We start from the raw sequence: 25772 nt of genomic DNA on the forward strand, positions 1-25772 counted from the left end.
TATCTTCATAAAAAAAGGAGCTTCAACGAAATATTTCCGTCATTGTCATTGTTGATGAAAACAACACTGGTTTGAAACACTGTTCTCCCTGTGCATGCACGGGTTCTCACCAGTTACTCTGGCTTCCACAATCCAAAACATGACTGCTAGGTTAATTGGTGTCACTAAATTATGTACCCTGCCTTTTGCACTTGTGGTGAGTTTTCAAGTTCTGAATGGATTCTCATAGTAGTTCGAAAGATCGATTTATTTAACCAGAGATCAATTCAAAAAATGCATTTTCTACTTTACTTAACCATAACTTACTACCATTAGGTCATTTTCTGTTAAATTTTAATATATAACGTTATTAAACTAAAGTTTTTAATACTAGCATTTAGACTCGACCACATGGGTAAAAAATTGATTCTAAATCTTGAGAATCACAATTGAATAATTTCTTAAAATTTGAATCAATATCCAGCGCTTTTCAGAGTCTTGTCTCCTTCATTTGTATCCATACAAAGTAGGTATCCTAGGCATAACATACTGATCTATGGTTAAGATCAAGTTGATCCAATTAATCTGGTTTGATCTTATAAATAAAAAAGGCAAACTTCTGCCTTAAGTTAGATTTTTTTTGGGACATGGGTTTGTTTATTTTTGTCTTACCAATTTATCATCATTTATTATCAGTAAATCTGTCAAACATTTGAAGAATGTGTGGGAAGACTAAATCATGCTCCTTGAGCAAATGAAAAGAAGACAAGGAATTAGAGAGAAAAAAGCTGCTGTGTGATATTTGGAAGGTATGATAGTCACCTTTTGACAACAAATCATCGCGCTAAAACCCAGTGCATACATAGCATTCTTTCCTTTTACTCTGGCTCTCTGGAAAAGTCATGCTCGATGCATGAAGCTCAGTGACCGAGTGGGTAAGCAGGATCAAGAAAATTCAATTTGTCAGGCTTGCCCTTTTCAGTACATACAATGCAGAGCTTAGGCCAGTGGGTTTTTGATATATGAGGGAGAAAATATGAGGAAATGTTTTTTATAAATCCTTTCTGATGGTTCTTTAATATACTTTTGATGTTGCAGAGGAACATTGTGTGCAGCATCTGTTTAACATTTAAGGCTTGCTGTGAGTTTGAAGTTAACAAACAAGCAATTTTACTTTGTGAATGCCTGTCATGTTTGAGCTTGAAAAGTTAGGCTTCTTTGGTTAGCAACTATGATCCAAACTGTTATTTTAGAAGATGTTTTGCATATTTGTGCTATATTGTGAAATATCCTGCCTTTTCTCTGAATTGGATGTGCATCAGTATGTATATGATGTCGCGTTTCTGAGATAACTGGCTTTTTACCCTCCTTTCAGCAGGAGTGTTACTCAACAAAAATTCTCTCATAAATATATGTTTAATACAGAACCTGTTTACATGAGCAAGGGGAGCTACACAACAGGCAAGAGCACCTGTTATTTTCTCACTGAAAGATATGACAAGTAAAAGCTTCAGACCTGAAACGTTGGTGCATGCCAAAGCTGCCTGCTAAAGTTTAGCCAGTACGATGTGTGTTACGGAATAGATGATGTAGTCACATCACATTCCTCTCAAAAGAGTGTTACACAAGTTACATTAGATTTTAAATTAAAATGCACACATTCCTTTTTTTGCATGCTGTCTTGAGGTATTAAAAAAACATTGTACTTTGAATTAACTCAGATGCTTATTTTGATCATATTGAAATGATGTGTATTCTAATTAAGTTAATCACATACGTGCTAAATACTTTTTGTGAGATTTTTAACAAATACTTATGTTATTTAATTAAGTGAAGGCTTTATGCCATGCACAGGTGCAAGATTTGACCCCTAGGCATTTTTATTTTCTTTTGCAGTATGTACTATGCACCTTTTTAAAGTTTTTTAGCATTTCCTTATTCAACCATACACATCTGCTGAACAAATCATTGAAAGCTGTTTACTGTATCATAGAGTATAGACATTTCTTTAAATGTTATAGGATATGCAATACCAGGGTCGGACTGGAAAGAGTTTCGGCCCTGCCATTTTTCCGTCTAAACCACGTGTGCGTCTCAAATGTGAAACACAATACGAATACAAATTGTGGATTAACCGATCTGTCTTCAAGCATCACACGAGAACCATCACCAAGACTTCTAAAATGCCATTTCACTGGCTTTGGTTATTACACGAACGCAACAGTAACTGCTGCTGCGTAACTTCCACACTTGCACGAAGCCAGCCAGAAACCCACACACACATACTAAGTCTACAACGTAAGCCCGAGTGATGTAAAAACACCAACATAAAACAATACAATATAGAGGCAGACAAGCAGTTTTTCAAGAATGAATACATGAAAGCTCAGCGGTGTGTAAGCATTCACTACGAGTCTAGGTGACATGTGGGCAATGAAACGGAATAATATAAACAGATGCAAAACCCAGCAACATATTTTTGCAAAATATACAAACATAAATTTGCCAAATATAAGTGGAAAATCATTGATTGGTTTAAAGAAAGCATTTTAGTTTAATTATAATTTAGTTTGTTGCAAGGATTAAACAGTTTGAAGGAATAGAAAATTACACCATATGCCAACCGTCACAAGGATGTGCATGACAAGGAAGGGCTATATATACTGCATGCATCATTTAGGTAGTTAACATTGGAGTACTTCTTGAACTCCTTGAGTTACTTATTGTAATAGGTAGGTGCTTTGGCCAGAGAAGGAGAGGAAATGTTGGGGCACGCTGAAATTAGGACCGGCCTACCGGGCAAATGCCTGGTATCACAGATTACCAGTTCGAGCCTGCCCAATACTGACATTCTGGGTGGTAGTTTGTTAGTTTTGTTTGATTAGTTGTCATGCTTTCTCATTTTTGGACTAGCCCAAACAAGGGTTATAAAAACAATTGTTTGGAATGGGAGGTAAAGTAAAACCTTTCAACAATTATAATTCAATATTAGCTGCATAATTAATCAAATTACCATTGTCATCACAATAATCATTAGTGGCATATTGCAACTTCACTGCTTTTCTTTGGTATTTTATTTTATATTCTACTTTATAGTGATACATTTGTTGGTGCATTAGACTTTCCATCTTTGAAAGTCTGTGACATGTTGGAGCCAGCAAATGGGGCATAGAAAACCTCTGTCAAAAGAGAAAAAATGTTAATGTGATTGGGACAGCACTCAAACAAGGAGGAATTCGGGCAAAGCATTTTCTCCTCAAACAAAACCAAAGATGATAGCTGATGCAGACCTGGCACTGTTGTTATTGTGTGTTTCAGTCTCATATCTGCTAATGTCTTTTAGTGTTACTGTTGTGACAAGAGCAATCAGTTCTTAGTGTTAAACTATAAAACTTGGTGAGGTTGAACAACCTTTTAAAGTCTGCTTTTCAGACAGACTATATAAAATGATTTTATTCCTGTAAAAAGTCTAGTTTACATTAGATTATGTAAAATACTGCACTTCTTCAGACATTTGGTTGTGATGTGTTGCTTCCAGCTGTAAAGTAAGCGCTCTAGATGTGATGTGCTGTCCAGCTGACAGAGAGCTCTTACTGCTTTCAAAGGTGCTATTTTCAAAAGGTTATGTCAGAGAAGCGCTACATAAATATTACTTAGCACTGCTTTAAAGTAATACCGGGTTACTTTTAGCAACCAGGGGCGCTTGATCTCTAACTTCCAGTTTTGGCACCCCTGAAGGCCGCTGGCGACACTAAATTGTTCCAAAAGTAAAATGTCTCCCCTTGGATTTGGAATCTGATAGCAGACCATTTTCAAACCAGCAGAATGAGAAGTTGTGGACTTACTTTAAAAGACAAGGCAACATTTTCCCATCTAGATTAAATCCTATATCAGAGAACCAAACATGCATCTAATCGGGTAAGTATCCTGTCTGTCTTGTTACCTGACAACAACTGTTAGCCTAGTTAACTCATTTTAAGGAACAAAGACTGCTCTTTGAGTAAAATGAACCATTCAATGACGAATCCAATCATCTCAATATGGATAGTCGAGTTTAGGGCTGCAACTAACGATTATTTTAAAAATCGATGAATCGGACGATTATTTTTTCGATTAATCGATGAATCGGACAAAAAATATTTTTTATATTTACCTCTTTATTCCAAAATAAACATTTTAGACAGAACAAACAAGCACACAAGTACAGGTTGCTCATTAACTGTACTGGTGCAATATGAAAAATAAATGTTTGTGTTAAAACTACGCAAACTTACATGAGAAATGTAGCTGTACATCCACAAAATATAGGCTACTTTGTTTCATAAAGCACAAAAAAAGACATTTTTGTTTTTAAAAGCCCCTAAGGGGTTCAAAAAATAGGTCCCCCCTTTTCAACAAATGAGTTTTTTTAGACTAGAAGAGTTCTGCCTTTTAAGACAGGAAAGTATAGCAGTTAAAGTTGCTACTTGAGAAAATACTGAACCATAGAGATAAAAATAGCCCTGTGATTCAAATTATAAATTGTATTTGGAATAAAAATGAGAGAACTACGGGTGCTAAAAAACACATCCTCCAAAGACAGATATTTACATGGGAATGTGGCAGATAATTAATTGACATATTACTGATCTTGCTGGATTTTATTCTGCTTTACTTCCATAAATTGCAGGATCCTCTTTACTTTATCTTTGCCAGAAGATTTAAACTTTAAAAGCCTTGCCCTCATAATTTGCAAGTTAATTTATTTATAAAGAAAATATAAACGCTGCTTAAGCTAATTCAAATGAAATTAAAAGTAAAATAAGTAGCCAACCTTATCACTGTCTGTAACCTACTAACAATGTAAGGAAAGCATCAGATGAGCTACCTGAGAAACTAACGTTACGTTTCCCCACTTTAAAACCAAACAAACATGGTGGTTCCGTGCCATGTTAATTTCTTTTGAAAAAAGTTGCATGTTATCACTTTTTTCGCTTTACAAAGAGCAGGCTATTTTAATTATTGTGATCAATTTGCGCCTTTAATCCCGGTGCATGCGCGCTTCATTTGCAGTCTGGACGCTGAGGCTCTGACTGAGAGGGACTCCTGCGGGAAAACGCGGTTGGGGTGGGGGAGGCGCCCCACGGCAGAGTAGGAACGATACATGCTTTCACGTAAGAGTCTCCAAAAGCCGCCAGTGACACAGAAAAAAGTCGCCAGATTTGTCGCTAGTCGCTGTTTTGAAAAATAGTCACTGGAGGGGTCTGAAAAGTCGCTGAGTTGGCAACACTGCACCTGCAGCGCTGACTCGCTCTGCCATATTTTTTTTTCTTCCTCTTTCAGTCAAGAGGCAGTGATGACGGCGCGGCGGATGACGCAATAATCGCGCGACACAACTAATCGATGATGAAATTCGTTGCCAACGCTTTTAAAAGTCGATTTTTATCGATTTTATCGATTCGTTGTTGCAGCCCTAGTCGAGTTTATCGGCCCATCGGACACAATACACTATAATGGCACTTTTTTCAACTTTCTAGAGAAAATTCACATAAATTTATCCTGTTTTGAAAAAACTGAAGTAGGTTTAAAACATAACCTATCCAAAAATGTTTTTACTGTATGTTTTTTTTTAAAGCTAACATTGTTCATGCCGAACAGAGCCTAGGCGATTTAACATGGGTTGCTTGTTTCACCTTGGTTGACACGGGTCAGTGAGCTTTTCCCACTGCCATAAAAAGCTGATGGTTCCCGAAAGTAAACCGGTTTTGTCGGCCAGTGGGAAAGGTAATAGACATTTCAGATGGCTAGAATATTTTTTACACTGGTAATTTGTGAACTTCATTTGCAAGAGACTATAACTAAAATTAAATCAAGATGGAATAATAGCATTACAATTGTTTCATTGTGTTGATTTTTTTCTTTGTTTTGAGGATAATAAAATGTATCCCTGTGTTATTATGACAGGACCATATAACTTCCTAAGGTATCAAATCCTTATTTTATAAATAATCTGGCTGTTAATCATACCTAAACAGCAACTACTCAACCCCATGATCGCTTGATAGATATCCAAGCAGTCTCAGAACATTTCAAATAAGCTTAATATTTCACCTCAAAATGTTGCTGCATTCTTTGTGAATTATAAATCAGGGCAATGCTCTCTCACAATTTTATTGCATGGCAGAATTAGCTCTCATCCTAAACGCTACGTGGGAAACATCACTGCAACAAGAGTGCTAATGAGGAAAACATTTAAGGAACAGGGTCAAAGAAATGCCTCAATGAGCTGTTAAATATGCATTATTTCGTAGAATTGACACACATTTTAAAATGAAAGGTCTTTTCCATTTGCTTTTTTGACTTTCCTCGCCTGCAATCAAATGTGGCACTTTTTATCACTGGCACTGTCTCCCTCAGTGTGAAGGTTTGAAATGAGATGTGAGCACTACTTCATCATACATGTTTCATGAACCTTTTTATGCTGCTCCTGGGATAAAAGCGCAAATGTGTGAGATCTTGTCTGGAAAAAGGGGTACAAAAGATGGGAGGTGTCCAAGTTTGTAATGAGGATAGCAAGATCTCCTGGCTCACGAACAAACTAGGGCATCTGTAATAAGTGTGAAGGGAGATGAAGGGATGGGGGGCAGAGCAGAGACGGAGGTATTTCACAAGCATTCATTCAGCCATAAGCTGCAATGTCAGGCATCCAAAGGATGGCTGGAAGGAAGGAAATGTCAATCACACAGTTGCTCCCACTCAGAAGAAATACTGGATGCATCTGGTAATTATGTCTGTAAGCAAAGCCTGAAGTGTTGTTTTCCCAGAAACTAAGCTTACCACTAACATGCATGTTTTGGCTTGAGTCAATTTTTATACTTTTCACATTTAATCAAAAATACCCCATTAAATACTTGAATAATTTGAAGCATAATTTCCATATTGCCATAGTGTCAAGCAACAGGAGCATATATTAGGAATCCGGTGAAATATTTATGAAGCCATATTAGCTTTGCTGGCTCCTAATTAGTAAGAACCTGAAATAGATTTCAGAGGAATGTTATTAATTATCACAGTCTATCAAAGGGCGCTGTTGTTATGTTTCCATGCCGGGATGTGATTTACAATAGAGAACGGATTGTTTAATTATATAGGCCTCTCTTCTGATGAAAATCACACATTTTGAGTCAGTAAGTAAGAACTGTATGAGTCATAAACTAAAATTAGTTTTTTTTATTCTTTTTAATTAATGTTTGTTTAGTTAGTTGTCTACTTTGCAATCTGTTTTTGTTTTAATTTAATATAGTCATAATTCAAGTTACTCATCAAACAGTATGTCAAAAGGTTACAACAGCGTTTAAAACTGTGATACTTTGCAGTGATTGAATTTAACATTGTCTGAATGGGTTTGTAAATACTATTGCGTTAGTATGGCCCTGCATTGACTACATTAGTCACACTATATATATTTGAGGTTGCATAAAATACATTTATTACAGCTCAGGCCCACAAGAGTGGTTAGAAATGACATAACTATCAATATAGTATTTCAGTAAGAGAAGTAAGTGCTAGGATTTGAAGAAGAAATATTTTAAAAGTGATTTTGAATATATGCCAGGTAACTGAAAGTTCAGTCAAAGAAATCTATTATATTAAGTTCACAACACTCAGCTCTAGCTCAAATTTATTAGATTAGATTAGATTAGATTAAACTTTATTGTCATTACACATATACAGGTTATAGGCAACGAAAAGCAGTTTAGGTCTAACCAGAAGTTAGACCTAAAAAATTAGAAGTTCATGCATGATCATACAGTGAAACATTTTTTGCAAAATACTGAGCATTACTTGATCAGATGTGTTTCTCAGAGGGTAAGACAAGAAATGGAGAGCAAGTAAACAAAAATAATTTCTGTTAACTGTTTTACCTTTATTTATTTCAGACTCATATTTTGTCTGTTTCTATAGGTTGGTAATTGTACGCAATACTCAATAATGGAAGTTTGTGCTTTTCATCAGACAAATTAATGAAAACATCTGTTACTAGCTTTTGTTGTAATACCTTTCCATCAGCTTTATTGAAGGGCCATGGTCTGCACATAAAGAGTTAGTTGATTATAGCTTACTGTATACTTGTATTTTATGACCTCATTAAATAAACATACTGATCAAAATAGTGAATTATAATAATAGAATGAATACATTTTTTATAATTTTATTTGTCAGTTTATTTCCTTTTTTCATTAAAACATTGATTTTACCATTTGTAATGGTTAAATAAACCTTGAGTTAAAAAAAACAAAAAACTCTTAAGAAGTAAATCAGATGTGTTTCTATTAGAAAAGAAAATGGCATTTAAGTTGTTGTCTATTTTGGCAGCAGTGTAGATTCAATTACATAGGGTAAATGTTTAATTCATTTACTCTGGGACTGGGCTTTTTTTCTACAAGACAACACATTGATTAAAACATTTTATTCATTTTCAGAACAAATTGTAATAGATCTCTTCTTTTAAGGTCATGTAAGATTCACAGCCTAAAATAGCTAAACATAACAAATATAACACGTAGTATCCTTTCAAATCTTTTTCTTATTGCTGATAAAGGAAAAACATAAAGGTTAATTTCTAAAGGCATGAATGAATAAACTTAATTTTCAGGTTATAATCTAAATGGATCAGGCTAAATGGATTAAAATTTAATTAGATGTAGTTTGCAGTGTTGTTGCATCATTTCAGTGTAGAGAGTTTGAGAGAGGAGACACAGATAGAGATGAAGAGTGCAACAGATAGGGTGGCATGAGATGAGCAGAATTTCTGCAGCTTAATAGATTCAATTTGAGAAATTAAAGTAATTAAAAGAAGGTGTTAAATAAAGTATTTTATATGCCATTATCAACATTTTTAGTCCTCTTCTGTCTTTCTTCTTAATGTTATACCTTGATTAAAAAAAATAAATAATCAAAGCTATTACATTGAATGCTGTTATTGTTTGTTCACGCTGGGAAAGTAAGGTTATTCCAATGAGTGATATGTTGTAAAAATTATGGGATTTTCAGCGACATCCAATGGTCAGACTCCTGACAGACAGCGATATGTCCCCCCCGACAGTACAGAGGCCGAAACCCTAACCTTGCTTGTCAAGTGAAGACAAGATTTGTTTAGATTAGAGTACAGCAGAAACAATCACAGTAATTGTGATTTAGCAATTATTGAATGATTATTACTGTCAGTATGAAAAGTTTTAGTTTCACCTGGTTTAATTCTCTAAAAAAATCATCATTTTTGACATCCGAATATTAATTGATTAATAGAAAAAATAATCATTTAGCAAAATAATCATTAGTTGAAGTCCTACATCAGAGATGTACCAACCAGCATTTTGGCACCCAAGCACCAAAATCAGTATCTGCCGATCACAGATAAGAATGTTAAATACACAAATTCTTCAGGACTATTGCCTCATGTTCATTGAAATTGAATTATAAAGTATAAGAATTCTGTCCGCCCGGCTGGGTTCTTGTATCCTCAGTGGTCCTTCTTCCATTTATCGGTGTTTGCATTTATTGGCTAGGCTCGGCCTGCCGCTGGCTTTTCCTGCTCCGTCTCCTAGGCGGACTTCTCCTGTGTACTTCCGTCCTCCTCATGGCCATCCACAGCCCGTCTCCCCGAGTGCTCTAATTGCCCGGCAGATTTATCAGATCTCATGATGCCCTCCTCAGATCCTCAGTTTTATCCTCAGGCCTCTATAGAGAGCCCCACCCTCCGCAGCCTCTTCTGGACGTTAATTGCTCCGCTTGCCCTGTAGAGTTCTCCAATCTACCGCTGTGTTCCTCCACTCTCCTGAACTAGCAGTGGCAAGCTGCCATCTCTACCACTGTGGTTCCTTAGGTCCAGAGGGGGGCATGGCTGGCTGCCTCATCCCGGACCTATATTGTACGCGTTATTCATTTGGGCAATGTGACCAAAACAAACATGGTCCAAGGAGAAAGATTGATGTCCAATCAGAGAAAAACTCAGCCAAAACGTAACGACTGGTGTGTATTCATAGTGGTCAATCATGTCAATATTGGTGAATATCCGAGCATTGCCAATTGATCCGTGCAAGTCTAGTTTACATAGATAATGTTATGAATAGTATTTTATTAGTTTATGTAGGTGATAGATTTGATAAAAGCCTAACTTGCCCCTGTCACATTCCAGACTAATGGCGATCTCTACAGTCACCAGTTTGTCAGCTCTGGGTTTCCATAAAGCAAAAATGTTTGCCTCCATACATGCAACACCCAGTCTTATGTAATAATAAATAGCAAAGTCAACAAAACCATCAACATAAGGATTGAGACTTTCAGTTCGTAGATAATAGTAAAAAAATATACTTCTGTATAATGCATTACATTTCCACTAAAAGAAAATGTATTATTACACATTTCCAATAATTATTACACAGTATAACTTTAGATTAATTTCAGATTCAATTAACTGCTATCAGGCTACAATTGTTGGTTGGGATTCTTTTTTTCTTGGTTAAAATTTTGACTTTTGAATAACAAAAAGAAAGTAAAAAGTATTTTTGCAACTCTTTTACTCTATTGTTTAAATTGAATTTGTTTACAATCTTTGAAATGTTAAGCCATTTCTTTTGGATTACAAAAACATAGTCTGTCTTTGTGATCTTCTTGGAAAATGTATACTTTTTTTTTTTTTGGCTTGCTTTAAACACCTTCCTTGTCTTCATTCACCCCTCCGGAGGCCAAAGTCTGTTTGTTCCCTCTAGCGGTAACATCCAATTAGAGGGTGTGAGGCTTTCTTCCCTCCTCCCTTAACACACCAACAACCTGGAATATAGTGAAATGAATAAGGGCTTTCTCCTCTTTGATGTGAACAAATTGCACTTCATACACACACTTGGCAATGAAACAAAGGTTCAGTTTTTTTCTTTCAAGTTGGAATTCTTTATATTTGGTAAACAACATGATCCTTAATGAAAAAAGATATGATTTGATATTGATTGATGATTTCTTTAAAGTCAACTGTATTAACTTCTTAAAAAAGCTAGCTTTAGCTGCAATATATGTGTGAATATGTCACAGTCTTGGTTCTATTTTCTTTTGAGTATTCAGTTTTACTTTTCTCCATGTTTTCTAGTTTTTAATTCTTATTTTGTTGTGTTTTCTGGTTATTTTTCAGCTTTCAGGTTTTTATTTGTTGCCCTCTGCTGCCCTCTTGTGTTCTCCTTTTTTCCCTAGCTCCTTTCCTGTCTGCTCTGTTCACACCTGCTCCCAATCTGCTCGTTAGTCCTCTGTTTGTTTTGTCTCCCATAAATACACTTTTTGTGCAGTTCCTTAATGCTGGTTCCTTGTCAAACTTCGACCTACACCGTCTTAAAGGTGTCTTACCTCATCATGATTGGTTCCCCTGGTGTCCCCATGGTTTCTGCTTTGTTTAACTTTTTTCTTGCTGGATTTTTTTGGGATTTTTTTATTCCTGCCCCTGTTGGTTGTTTACCTTGCATTAAATCTACAAAAACTCACGTCTGCCTCCCTGCCTCTGCATTGGGTCCACAAACCTCAACCCAATCCTGACAGAATATTTGTGAGATATGAAAACTCTATTTGGCGACCCAGGTCACAATTCATTTACAACAAAGAAGACTTTAGACTCAACTGAGATATAAGGTCTGCATTACTAACGCCGTTACCTTGTTTTAGTAACGAGTAATCTAACTAATTACTTTGACTGTAACTTTAACGCAGTTACCATTGCAGACACCCCGTTACTGTGCGTTACTCAGGTCGCACAATGAACCTTTTTTCATGATAGGACTCGTGCGCAGCTGCGTGAAGCTGACACCCCACGTCAAAAAACTCTGCAAATAGACTGAATGGTTAGTGGAACGTTAGTGCAGATTTGTGCAGAAAAAATATTGTTTGTGCTACTTTTGTTTAAGAGATATTAAAGATTATTTTTTAGGTCATCCATAGCTGCGCGCCTTGTCATGAGAGAGGGGAGGATGAGATTGGCTGATGTATAGTGAGATTCCGTCTGTCAGTTGGGTAGGTGGGTGTTTCTGCTGGTGGGTGTTAACGTACAGCACACACAGAGAGATGGAGAGTGAGGATGACTCCAGCAGCAAAACAGTGTTTTCCTGATGGAAATACCGGTGTTACGTCGAGCTGCGTTTCCCCATCACATACGATTTCCTCTGCATCTCCGCACAGCGCAGGCGGCATGATTCACCGCGCAAGCGACAGGAAACGCGCATGCTCGCTAAAGGCGCGCAACAGTTGCCCTGTGCTCGCGCCACAGGAGAACTATGGAGAGCGTGAACGATCAAATGAAAGGGAGAAATCTGGATGGATGGATGGATGGATGGATCGATGGATGGATGGATGGATGGATGGATGGATACTCTGCCTTTTCAACCTACTGTATTTTTTATTTGAAACATTATTTGATGGCCTTTGTGGCAGGGATGGAGATCCATATTTTATGTCACACGCAGAGTATACATCTAGATAGATAGATAGATAGATAGATAGATAGATAGATAGATAGATAGATAGATAGATAGATAGATAGATAGATAGATAGATGTTGCAGTATCTATAACAACCCAAACACACAGGATTTCAGAATTAGACATCCCCAGTTATTAATTTCACCAGATCTGAATGCCCTGTTAAAAAACATCACATCGCGTTCCCCCTTGATGTCATTTACGTTGAGTTGCAATAAATGCAAAACTCTCTGCAGGTTCTTGTCTTTGTCATCCGCTCTATTCAGCTGTCTTTGGAAACACACGGCGAGAAGGTGGGGGCCGGGGGGTGAGGGTTACGGGGGCGAGAAACGCAAAAGTAACGCAAACGTTACTTTTACTAGTAACTAGTTACTTTTATTGTGGAGTAACTCAGTTAGTAACTCAGTTACTTTTTGGGAGAAGTAACTAGTAACTATAACTAATTACTTTTTCAAAGTAACATGCCCAACACCGGTTATAAGATATCTGAATATCTGAAATGAACTCCCTTGAGTCATAATTTTGGGGCTTTTTCTGTTTTTATAGCATATCCTTAAATGATGTGTTAGCAGCAAGAAAGGTGGGAAAACATTTAATTATTTAAGAGTGAGTATAGAGCTAGACTAGAGGAGTGTGGAAGACAATCTTCAAAACCACACATCCTGTGGTGTGTTTCAAATCATCAGTGGTCAATATCTTTTAAAAGTAGTTCAAGGAACGAACATTGGTTAACCCGTAATAGGGTCATAGGTGACTGAGTCTCAATAATCCCCCAGGCAGAAAAGTCTGGCAATGAAGTCCAGTCCAGCAGACATAAAACTGTAGCTAAAATTTATGAAGAAAATAAATCTGGCTCTAATCCAAAGGTGTCAGAACAAACTGTGCAAGACAGTTAAGTTGCATAAAGAGCTGCATGGTTGTAGATCATTTGGGATTTGAAACAGCACTTCCAGCTGGTTTTCCTTTAGCAGCATGGGGTCCTCGACCCATCCATCCATCCATTATCTGACATGCTTGTCCCGAATGGGGTTGCGAAGGGGGGGTGGTGCACCCAATGGGCGAGAGGCAGGGTACACCCTGGACAGATCGCCAGTGGGTCCCCTACCATGGTGCAAAAAAGTATTTAAAAAATTGTTCTAAAGTGCAAAGAATTTAGGTGTATAGTTGACCCTCAAAAATCACTAGATCTCAATTATTCAAGTAACTGTGAGAAGTGATATGAAGCATGAGTAATATGACCTTTGAAGATTTGACATATTAACCTTTTGTTTTTCTCCTTAGATTATCCTCTTACTGTCAGCTTCAGTTTAATAACTTGAAGAGAATTCATTGTTATAGTCAGGCAGCCAACTGAAGGTCTTGAGGTCTGAGAGAGTCTCTGTTATGAACACAGCTGTTTGTTACAATTCTAATTGAGCTTAACAGTTTGTCTTTATGGATTAACTTGGCAGCAAATATTTCAAAAATGACCGTATTTTAAAATGTAACATGGTTTAATGCAAAAAATGTGAATTTATTGCTTAGAATCTTTACTGTATATTACAGACCTTTTGACATGATTTCATGGCTCGTTGCAGTTTCAATACAATATAATATTATGGATATTTTGTAGATATAAGGAATTAAATGTTTATGTTGGTTTTCAATGTTAATGTGCATGCAGTATGACAAATGAGTGTCATTTTTCAATCATACTTATACCGTATTTTCACGACCATAAGGCGCACCGGACTAAAAGGCGCACTCTCAGTCATGTGTCCCATTTCTGTATTTAACACACACATAAGGCGCACCGGACTATAGGGCGCGTTTTTTATATACAGGTGCATGTCCTCTACTACCTTTAAATACCTCTACTGCGTATTTAAAAATACAGCGGGGGCAAAACTGAGTATGACTGTGCTTTATTCATGTATTTATTACAAAGTATTAATCAAACCTGGCAGCTGGCCGTGAGACAGACACATCGCAGATGACACAGCGCTGTGGTCACTCCTAAATTAACTTAAAATCCTGAAACCTGCCGACGGAATATGTTCGCTTTTATTACCGGTATCCTGGTGCCTGCAGCTAAAATTATTTAGATGAAAAACACCTGCCAGCAGCCGCGGTGAACGAAAGGATTTCTCCTGGGTGCACCGCTGGTATGTGGGGGTCTGAGCGCCTCCGACAGAAATAGATAATCTGGATGAACTGACTGCAATTATTAAGTTTTCAGGTGGCCTTTCTCACTTAAAAACATATTAAAACTACTTTATTCCAACTGATCACAGCAAATATAGCTGCAAGATTTAGATTATTTAGATGAAAAAACACCTGCCAGCCATCGCGCTGAAGAGGAGGAGACGCGCTCAGAGGCAGCTGTTGAATTAAGTTTTCAGGTAGAAAAATAGAGCGGGAGCAAACCTGAGTATGATTGTGCTTTATTCATGTATTTATTACAAAGTATTAATCAAACCCATCAAAGTCATCATCCTCTGTTATCCTCAGCATTCCTCTGAATAAAACAGCTGCGCTAAATCAGACATGCCAGTTTCCCCTTCTTCGCTGTCAGAATGTCTTCTTCGCTCCTCAGAAATAATGCCGGCTTTTGCGAAAGCTTGAACAACAGAGCCAGCAGACACAGTCCATCTACAATCCATCCGCAAACGGTGGCGTAACTTGCGCTGCCTTCCATTTATCCTGAAACTGTGGTCTCCGTCTGTCATCCATCGCTCCCACGCCGCTCGCAGCCTTACTGTGAACGGCCGCTCCACACCGATGTCGAGCGGTTGAAGTTCCTTTGTCAGACCCCCGGGATAACGGCGAGCACAGCGTTCATTTGATTCATCTTTTTTTCACATCGGCTGTGAGATGGGCACGCAGCGATGGTGATGCGTGGAAAAAACCACCTAGTCTTCTCACATACACCTGTCTCAGCCACGCTTTCATCATCTCCTCATCCATCCATCCAGCCTTTTCATTTGCGTTAATATCATATGTCATCAGAGCGCTGTCTGTCTCGCTGCCAGCTCCCAGATCAGCTTCTCTGATTGGTTGATGCGGCGCGTCCAGCAGCAAAACTTCAACTTTTCAATCTGAGCAGCAGCAGCGCGTTGGCGGTGCATCAGATGCTTAAACGCTCCCGACGTGCTGCACCAAAACGCGCTGCGGGACCTTTTGCTGCACCTATATGCGCGTCAACCATTGACTTTGCATGTAAACTCGCTGCTTCTGCTGCACCTGCTGGGTCCGGTTCACACCGATGTCGAGCGGTTGAACAGCGAGCACAGCATTAATTTGTTTCCCCATGTTTTTCACATCAGCTGTGAGATGGGCACGCATGGAGTCACAGATTAATGGTGATGAGTGGAAAAAAAACACCTGGTCTCCTTACATTCAGCCACTCTTTCATCATCTCCTCAATGAGGTGGTCTCAAAAGTCGCAGTTACAACACACATAGGGCGCACCGCACCATAGGGCGCACCGCACATTTTGAGGGAAAAAAAGACGTTTAAGTGCGCCTTATAGTCGTGAAAATACGGTATATAAAAAATTCCAGTGCTTTGCAAAAAGTTCTAACTTGGAAATAATTTGGTAAATGTGTAGACCTAAGACGGATATATAACTGATTCAATAAAACCCGTCAAGAAAAGCTTCAAAGGTAATCACGTTTTGAACTTTAAACCTGTCTGGCAGTTACTGAAGTGTCAGACAGCACAGGTGAAGTGCAAAAACAAGGATGACGCATAACTGCATTAGAAGACATTACCTGCGCTTAAAGACATTTGATAGGGACATATTGTTGTGTTGCATGTGGCTGGGTTGTTGAAGCATGTGCAAATTACCAAGCATATGTGGGCCCTATAGATCTCACAGGGGTTGAAGGGTTCCTCACACATTGCAAGGATTCCCTTTCCCTAAGGCAGATCACTTGAAGAAAATATTAATATCCAGACACAGATGAACAGTTTAAAATGCCCCATTTAATAACATACCATGTGTCAAATACTATCAGCCAGACTTTAGGCTGCTACTGTATTTTCTCCAAAGTTGACGCAGCTGCACTCAGAGTTATGCTGTAACCAGAAAACAACATGAGTGGTGATGACTTATGTTGAGTCATTTAGTGCAGATATTTATGCTAATTCTTAAGTGAGAGAACCAATCTTGGCCATATCGTAGAAAGTCTCACTGGTGTCATGGTGTGGGAATTCAGGGGATATGATTTGATGACCCCCCTGTTAGGGAATATGGGGAACCTTATGAAAACAGTACCGGTACTACTTCAGTCACATTGTGTATCCTCTTGTTTTACCTCTTTTGAGATGAATAAAAAGCTTTTTCAAACCTGATATTTAAGGACTGCCTGAATCATGGTGACCTGGGTGGGCAGTTTTTTTTAGCATTGTTATGCAATTGAACATATAAGGGAGTTCTTTGCAAATTGATTCTAACTTAAGGGAATCTGATGGAAAAAGGGCCAGTCAACAGTTGCAGGGGGGACTCTTTTTGGTAAAAGGGGGCAAGCATGTTCTGGACAGCTCCATTCTGTATCAGTTCAGAGGTTGCATTCAGGCCTGATTGCATCCACCCCCACTGGAATAAGCTGGCTCTTGTTTCCTGTTGACAATAAAGTTATAAAATGTAGTAACAGTAATGTCAATGTGGTTGCCAAAGTAATCTGAGCTTTTATCATATTAACTGTTGTTACTTTTTCACATCTCCATGTCTGCATTTGGCAGAGTCTGTTTGAAGGAATGCAATTAGTCTTATATCCTCAATATATGTAGCTTATGTCATATTCTTTAAAAAGTGCTAAAATATCACTCAAAGCACTATTCGAACCAGACTAGCTTAATTTTTTCAGGTGATAATTGCAGAGTAATTGTAACACAAAGTGTCTTCTATTTCTTCTTTGGCAATGTTTCGAAAAGACACTTGTAATTAGAGGTCTAACCTGGTCCTGTGATGATGACAAAAAGGCAAAATGAGAATGGATGGTTTATTTACTTACAATGAGATAATGTTCATCACTTTATTTGACATAACAGGGTGTTCTGCTGCACTGCCTTGTCATTAGTTGGTACAGTTAATGATAGGGAAGTGCCTCAACAATACCTCCTTAATTATTGTTGGTACTGTAACCGAGTCGCTTCACAGCAAGCCACCCACTCCACAGCAAGATGATTTAATGTTAATAAGCAAGGCAGGGATGGAACAAACACTTTAAAGGTTGATAGTATGTGGGAGAAAGATGCACACTGAGCAGCTGTTTGGAACTTAGGAGTAGCTTTGTGGATGTGTCTGTGAAGGAGCTATGAGAAAAGGTGACATCTAGACTGCTAATGTGCAACCCATACAGTGACACTGCTGTGAGTCTGACTACAACTAAGTTAATCCCGAACTTTTTCAGACATTTTTTTTCTGCTACTCTTATCAGCAAACAAATGCTTTGTGTTTGGATGAGTTGTGCTATGATTGTTAATGTTTAAATTACTCTGTTATTCATTGTATATTTAATTCTGTTCTAATTTTTTAAGATTATAGTAATTTATATTGGGCCTCCTTTATATAAACATGTGTTTAAAGTCTCACAGCACTGCTATCAGGTGCACCTCGCTCAATAAAAGATAGGACCACCTTTTTTGGCTTTAGTTCATCAAATAGATTAAACCTGGTGTTGAATCTATGAAACACTCCTCAGAGACTTGGTACATATTGACATAGTATCAAGAAGTTGCTGCAAATCTTTCAGCTGGCAATCCAATATGTGAGTCATCTGCTCCACTGCGTCACTAAGGTACTCTACTTGATTGAAATTTGGTGAATGTTAAAGCCACTGCAGTACAGTAAACTCACTGCCAAATTTAAGAAACCAGTTTGAGATATTTGTAACATTACAAAAGGTAGCCATCAGAAAATGGGTATACTATGGTCATCATGGGATATGCTTGGTCAACACTGGTGCAACTGATGTTCTCATGTTACTAAGAGGCTGGATCTACACAATTTTACAGCCACATATTTTGTTGTTATAAAGCATTATAGTTCCATAATTCGAGCTGTCAAAATAAATGCATTTGCAACATAATCACAATTTAATACAAAAACACAATTTTCTTAATTTTAGTCATGTTACCTTTAACAAAAGCAATAAAACCCTGAATTCAAACACCTGCATTCTTGTGGTTAGTGCAGAGGAAAATCTAAATAAAATAGCAATTGCAGTATTGGTTGAAAAAATTCACAATTTTGCTTTTTGGCGAAATTCTTCAGGTCTATCCATAATTTAATGATTTGTTTGGATAATCTTACACTATCATCTGTTTTTTTTTTTTGGTTTTGAAATCACGATTTAGCAAACAAAGCAACTAGGGCTGAAGCAATTAGATTAATCGTGATTAATCGATTGTTGAAATAATCTTCAACTAATTTAGTAATCAATTAATAGTTAACTTGAGTATAGAGACTCTAAAACATGCCTTTAACCAACAGAGCAACCTACTTAGAGCAGTAATTAAATGAAAATTGTAAAAAAAATATTAACAAAAACATTTTTTAATTTTTTTGTCTGTCAATCAGAATTCAATATGAAAAGTTTTAGCTTCACCTGGTTTAATTTCGCAAAAATTCTTCTTTAAGGACCTTTGGCTATCTGATTATTAATCGAAAAATTGAAAAACATTATCAACAGATTGTTCGATTTGCAAAATAATCACTAGTAGCAAAGCAAAATTTTCCTAAATCAGTTTATTCCTTAGCTAAAAAAGAATGGAACACTCATGTCATCTTCTGCTACTGGAGACAGTAAGTGACATACATAGTCTTAATGAGTGATTAGTCTCACTGTTGAAAGCTGCCTGTTGTCAACTGGCCTTTACGATGACCATAGTATTTTGCACAGGTATCTGATTCTCACTAGATATTTCTATGTTTTGACATTTCTCTGTAAAATTGTAAGATGGTTACACATAGAGAAAAACAAAATCCATTTTTCCTGTTTTATGTTCTTTTAAAACATCAAGAGGTTAACTTTTCCATATCCAGATGCAGAAATGCATTGAGTTGTTGCCATGTGATTTACCAGTTCACTATGTCAGTAAGAAATCTTAGAGTAGCAATCTTTCATCAGTCATAGTAGCTTTAATCAGTTCTAATGCTACATGGAAATCCAAACTGTGTTTTGAAGCCATCATGGTTTTAACTTTATCTGGAGGGACACATTTCTGTAAACCTTGATGCTAAATGTTGCTGTAATTTTGTCACGTTAAATTTGTTGGGCAATCACCTTTAAACCCTTTATTCATCAGAGAGAGCAAAATTAGTGAAAATAAGTTTACTGCTGCAAAAAACACATAAAGATTTATCACTGTAAAACCCCACACTGCAAGCTGCTGTCATGGACCATTTGCAAGAAGTTTCGATATACATTATGTAAATGTATTATGTAAATGTAGTAAGGGAATGGCTAATGCACTAACACCTACTGAATGTCAAAAACTTTGTGTTGTTAAATAAGTGACATTAAGCTCCCTATGCAGTCCCTCTGCCACCTTTCTACAGTCTGAGAATAACATACTGTGTAACTGATGAGGGACTCTTAACTGTAGACATTTCCGCTATCAAAGTCCAATCTGTTGCTATGATTGTGTTGACCTTTTACTCCAGTCAAATGTACAGACATCAAAACCATAACAGGACTAATAAAGATGTTACATAAACAACACCAGCAGATCAGTGTGACTATTGCCAAGTGACTCGACTGAAAATAATAATCAATCATAACAATAACCAGAAAAAAATAGATGTAATATTAGAACTATACTTAAGTTTCACTTATTTATATGGTCAGTACATTTCTGAAGTGCAAGTGCAATAACCAAAGTCCACTACTTCGTAGTTTTCCCTTAGCACTCTATTGTGCAGATATTTTTATATCTAAGGAAAACATCCCAGAAAATTACAACCTTTTTCTTTTATGCTTGTTTGGTACTATATACACTCTTTTTATATTGTCTGTTGTATTTTTATCTTTAATTGAATTTTGCTTTAACGCTTTGTACTCTATATAAGCTACCAGAACCGGAATTTCCCTGAGGGAGAAATCCCAAGGGATAAATAAAAGTGAGTCTTAAGTCTAGGTCTTTCTATCGATTCATGGTATTAATTTGTCAAATATCTTATTTTGATTTTGACTACATTTACAATTAGGTCAACCATAATTAACCCTTCTTAAAATCCTCCTGATATTAAAACATTAATGTCATCTTGTGTTTAATAAATGTCTACATTTTTCAATCTTACTCACATTCTCTTAAAAATGCTAAACCAATTTCTTTTAATGTAATCATGGTGTAATTATAAACTAATGTTAATGCAATGGACTTTGCTATTTTGATTCATTTATTTTCTTCTTACAATAAATGAGGTCAACAGCTGAAAAAAAAAGACATTAAGACATAAACATGCATTATGCCTACAGTTGAAACCAGATAGTAAAGGCTGTATTGTTTTAAAAGATACATAACATTTCTCATTGATTAGTAGGCATCCTCTTCAGAACAATGTTAATCACCAACATGGTGTTGCTTGTCAAATCTGGTGCAAGATCCTTCCATCCTACATGAATCAACATTTACAACAACTCATTGAAGAAAAACATAAGTTACCGGTACTAAATCTAAATTCCCTTTGGGATCAAAAAGCTATTTATGAATTTCATCAGAGGGATAATAATATTGCCTCTTTTTGACGATCCCTTGCAGACTCAGTTAGAAACATTGTACCCAGAGACTAAATGCCCATTTTTATCAGACCTTAAAAGTTTCATCTTTGCTTGATCACCTGATAACTCTGGCCTTTCTGAACAACCAAGAGCTTTCTGTATTACTCAGACTTTTATGCATGATTGTTTTGTCATACCTCAGATTAGTGCACTTTAGATTAGGGGTCTTCAATGTTTTCTAGGCCATGGACCCACAAAATGATGACAAGATGGAGCAGGGACCCCCTAATTATATATATTGTATGAAATTGTGTTATATCAAACTGGTCCTATAGTCACTCTATTACAGATAGAGTAATGTAATTAAAGTAATTTTTTCCCTGGGATTATTAAAGTATATCTGATTCCTGGTTGATGGGACAGGTGTTGTGAATGAAACAGTCCCCAGCTTGAAAGAGCTCCTGTGTGTCGCTGAATGTGTGCGTTGATGACTGAAAGACATCTTCTGCCTCCATTTATCTGTTTACTTCAGTGTGTTGAATTCATGTTAAAGTGTATTTAAAGACATTTCAATATTTCAATTAGTGGAAAAAAAAATAGCAGTGGGGAATATCAATAAAGTCTAATCAACCATAACTTTCACGACCCCCATGCAGTACCTCTGCGGATCCCCTAGGGGTCGCGGACCCCTGTTGAAGACCTCCGCTTTAGATAATGGTTAGAAACATTTAATTTCCATTTTACTGCAACTGAACTATTGTGTTTAGAGAAAATTAGGATGTTCCCTAGTTTAAACTTGACAAAGACTTTAAAGGTTTTGAAATGTTTTTGAAAGACTGAAATATGTATCCTAAAGGGGGAAATTAGTGATTAGAACTAATCACAGGCAACTGAGATGTGATTTTTTTTTCTCAATTTTTTCCTGAATGTTGTTGCACATTTGGGTTGGCAAGTGAGCATAACATCTGATTCTCTGATGGAAATCAGTCGTTTATACCTGTTATTGTATGTAACACAGTAAAGCCTGTAACTGTGTCACATTTTAATCGGCTGTGTGACTTTCTTTTTAACTCACTTTTTCTTGAAATAACTTTGAAGATCTGCATCAATACCTTGACAGCAGTGGTTATTGCAGGTCTTGACATTTCTCTAAATGTTGACATTTTTTTTTTATCATTTTGATCATATGAATTTCTGTTCCCTTTGCCTCTGAAGACATTTGGTGTTTGTAGTGTGAAAAATGTTGCAAGCTCCACCCTCCATCCTCAATGATTTATTGGTTTGAAACTAGGTTTAACTACTACAGGGGCTTAACTTCAATGTGCTCCTTGATTCTGATACATAGCCTTATTTTAATTCTGGAGTCTACTGAATGTTTCTGGAAGTAGACATTCATTTAGCTGTGATTATATTCTACTTTATAGTCCCTGCTTTGCCTATAATTTGTTTCTTTATGATATTAAGACACAGATTTGTCTGACAGTATTAGATAAACCAATGTTTTTATCCACAGGAGATAAACCTTAAGATGTAGCATATGTTGAATGGTTTCACTCATCTATGTAGAACACCAGCCAAGTGTTTTATGTGCCCGGTATTTTTCGCTGTTTTGTGATTCACAACATCAACACTTGGAGAGCGAGAAAAAACACCTTCATGTTCTGCTTCTTTATCTTCTCTGCATGTGTATTTATGTGTGGGTGTGAAGCGTTGTCTGTGCTCCGAGGCACATGTTTTTTTTTCTCCCCTCTCTTTATTATTACTTGTTTTCCATTTGCTAGTGTGCAATTATGTGTGTATACAAAATGTGTCTAAGGACTTTCAAGTTTCCGCCTTGACCTCTATGGAAAGTAAGGGAGGGAGAAAAAAATTGAAGACAAAAAAATCAACAACACACAAAGCAAAAAAATGGAATGTGCTTGTTTGGGGATTACACTGGACTATATGCATGAGGAAACAGAGAGGGGAGCTTGTGCTGTCAGACAGATGAGGGGCTGACAAAGTGCTTTGGCTTTATGTGACTTTGGTCAAAGCCTCCTCTCACTCAATGGAGTGTGAAAAACTGTGGTTTTGAATAAAATTTTTGTCTCTTCAATACACTAGAATCCTTTTTGTCAAATTACATGAACAAGTTTGATTTAAACAAACAGATTACATTTTAGTACTAAGGGTCACTATAGAAATATAAAAAAAATGTTAGTACAGATGTTCTGCTATGTTTGAAATAAGATAGGTAATGCGATTTCATTTACATACATTTTTTGTTTAATAATTTGAATCAATGTGGGGTAAGGAAACGAAAATCCATTTTAAAAGAAACAGGTATTGGTTCATAAAAAGGAATCCATTATTCTATTCTGCTTTGTTTTATGACTGGAAACCATAGAAATACGGGTATATATTTGTACATATTTATCACCATAATAAAAGCGCTCCAACTGTCTACTGGTCAGCTTTATGACCTGTGTAGCTTAAACCTTCTGTATGCAAATATCTGTTCAGTATTCAGTTTAATGAAGCAAACAGTAAGCTATGTTATTGTCTATGTTTCATAAAATCACATTCATACATATTTTGTTTTACAGGGCAGCAAATCCTGTGCCTTAAGATTGTCTTTGTTGGTTCATCCATCCATGCATTGGTTTACATTTCTTATCATCCACTATAGTAACTCCAGCTTTTTTTGTTATCCCCAGCATCTAATGCCCTTCGCTTATTTTCTCTGTATCAGCTTCCAGGCACAGTTTTTGGAGCAATTTCACGGGTTATGATGGAGATTGAGGATTTTGTTAATGATAGTAGACAGGCCAAATCTCAGCTGTGAAAGCTGGACTAGAGCCTCAAAGCTCAGGTTGAAGTAGACAAGTGTGTCTGCCAAACGGGGTAATGTGCTGCTTTGGTCATATGGTGGCCTACAGATGGCAGCTTTGCCTGTTTTTTTTACCATATGTTATTCTTCAGAGGATTCCATGTCAAATGTGCATGTAGCCCATTATACAGGTAATAGTGTAGCCAAATTGTTGGTGTTGGACTCAAATGCAGTCTTTAACATTAAGAGAAAGTTGTGTTAAAGCTAATTTTTTTTTTTTCCATTATCTCCTTCTTCCCCTTTTCCTCTACACAGGAGCAGATGGTGAGGATCCAACTTCTCCAGGTAGGAAATGTTTTAAAGGATATCTATCTGTTCTTTGGTTTCTGCTTGTTTGTGGGTACCTTTGTTTGGTGCCAGTTTAATGGCCAAATATTCATGGTATCGCACACTGTAGTTTCTATCAGGGGGACTTAAAGGCAGGAAAGAGGACTCTGTGGTGAAAGATATGTTCAACGGCTGTTCGTGTATTTTTGAACCATGCATATGCATCAGTCCCCCCTCCTTCGCAAAAGTTCTCTATGCTTGAAACGACTCTGCCGGTAATTTTGTATTTCACCTTGAGAGGCAGCAAAGTGCCAGGATGCACCTAGTCAGAAGGAAATCTCCATAAGAAGAGGAGTTCTATGCCGGCGTTATCACTGCAAGTTATATTTGCAATTTGCTAGTGTGTTGCCGCTGCTGCAGCTGCAACTTACTTTGAGATTTAAAGAGTAAACAAATATAAAAAAAAGCTGCAGCAGCAAAACAGCGTAGAAGTACAGTGGGCGCTGGTTGGAAATGAACACTTCAATCACGCTCCCCGTGTTTCACAAATTGCGTGAAAAACATGTGACTACTATAGCCACTAGGTGGCAGTCTGAGTCTATTTCGGCGTCCCATGAGTCAGAATTAGATAGATCAATTGGCAAACTGGGAGGGGAGTTACGTGTTGTGAGCAGTTAGCGTAGAGGGTAGAGTGAGTGGTCTGCAGTTCTGAAGGTTGAGGATTTGGTCCCAGCTGCGGCCGAATGTTTTTCTATTTTTTTTAAATCACTTTTTTATTACATTAGACCATAGGGATTATCATTCTACATTTTTATCTTACTGTATATATAGGTCTATTATATTGCATGCCTTGTAGCCACAGTGTTTAGATATTTTTATAATTCTATTTACAGTACTTCTTCATTCTCCAGCGTGATGGTGGACCGCTAGCAAAACAGCATATGAGTTACCATTGGAACCTACGTAAATAATGTGCGCAACATGTTTGATTGGCAAACATGTAGCCAATCATTTTTTACTGTTTGTAGGCCCAACCATAGCCAGAGTTTATGGATTTTATTTTTATTTATTTATTTTTTTTGGGGGGGGGGGTAAGCACACAGTATGTGCAAGAATGCTAGCCATCAATTAAGTAATTTTAGATGAATCTGAACACTTAATTTCTGTGAAAAAATCCTCTTTCATTCATTTAAACAATGAGAGAAGAACACACAGGGGTGTAGCTTACCATCCCTCTCAGAGTTCTGGGACAGAACAGCCCATACTGCTGTGTCAGAATCATCCACCTCCAGGATAAATTAATTATTGGGATTAGGATGAGAGAGGTTTGGTGCTTAGGTGAAAGCTCAAGGAATGCTCTTTCAGCCATTGAAGTCCAGAGACTGAAACAAGAGCAGATACACCAGGATCATGACAACTACAGTAGAGAACTACAGCTCACGAAACACAAAAAGT

The 25772-nt window shown here is 37.1% G+C and overlaps 1 protein-coding gene across 1 annotated transcript in view; it reads left to right on the forward strand.

Annotated features, from left to right (window-relative positions):
* Nucleotides 1-25772, forward strand: part of LOC119773038 (EGF-like repeat and discoidin I-like domain-containing protein 3) — a 158973-nt gene that overhangs the window by 13448 nt on the left and 119753 nt on the right. Inside the window, exon 2 of the mRNA XM_038269832.1 lies at nucleotides 24306-24335. Within this exon, the coding sequence (XP_038125760.1) occupies nucleotides 24306-24335 (30 nt within the window). The remainder of the gene's footprint in view (nucleotides 1-24305; nucleotides 24336-25772) is intronic.

The sequence above is a fragment of the Cyprinodon tularosa genome, unplaced genomic scaffold (genome assembly GCF_016077235.1).
Source record: "Cyprinodon tularosa strain WSP-4 unplaced genomic scaffold, ASM1607723v1 ctg74, whole genome shotgun sequence".
In the NCBI taxonomy this organism is placed as follows: domain Eukaryota; kingdom Metazoa; phylum Chordata; class Actinopteri; order Cyprinodontiformes; family Cyprinodontidae; genus Cyprinodon; species Cyprinodon tularosa.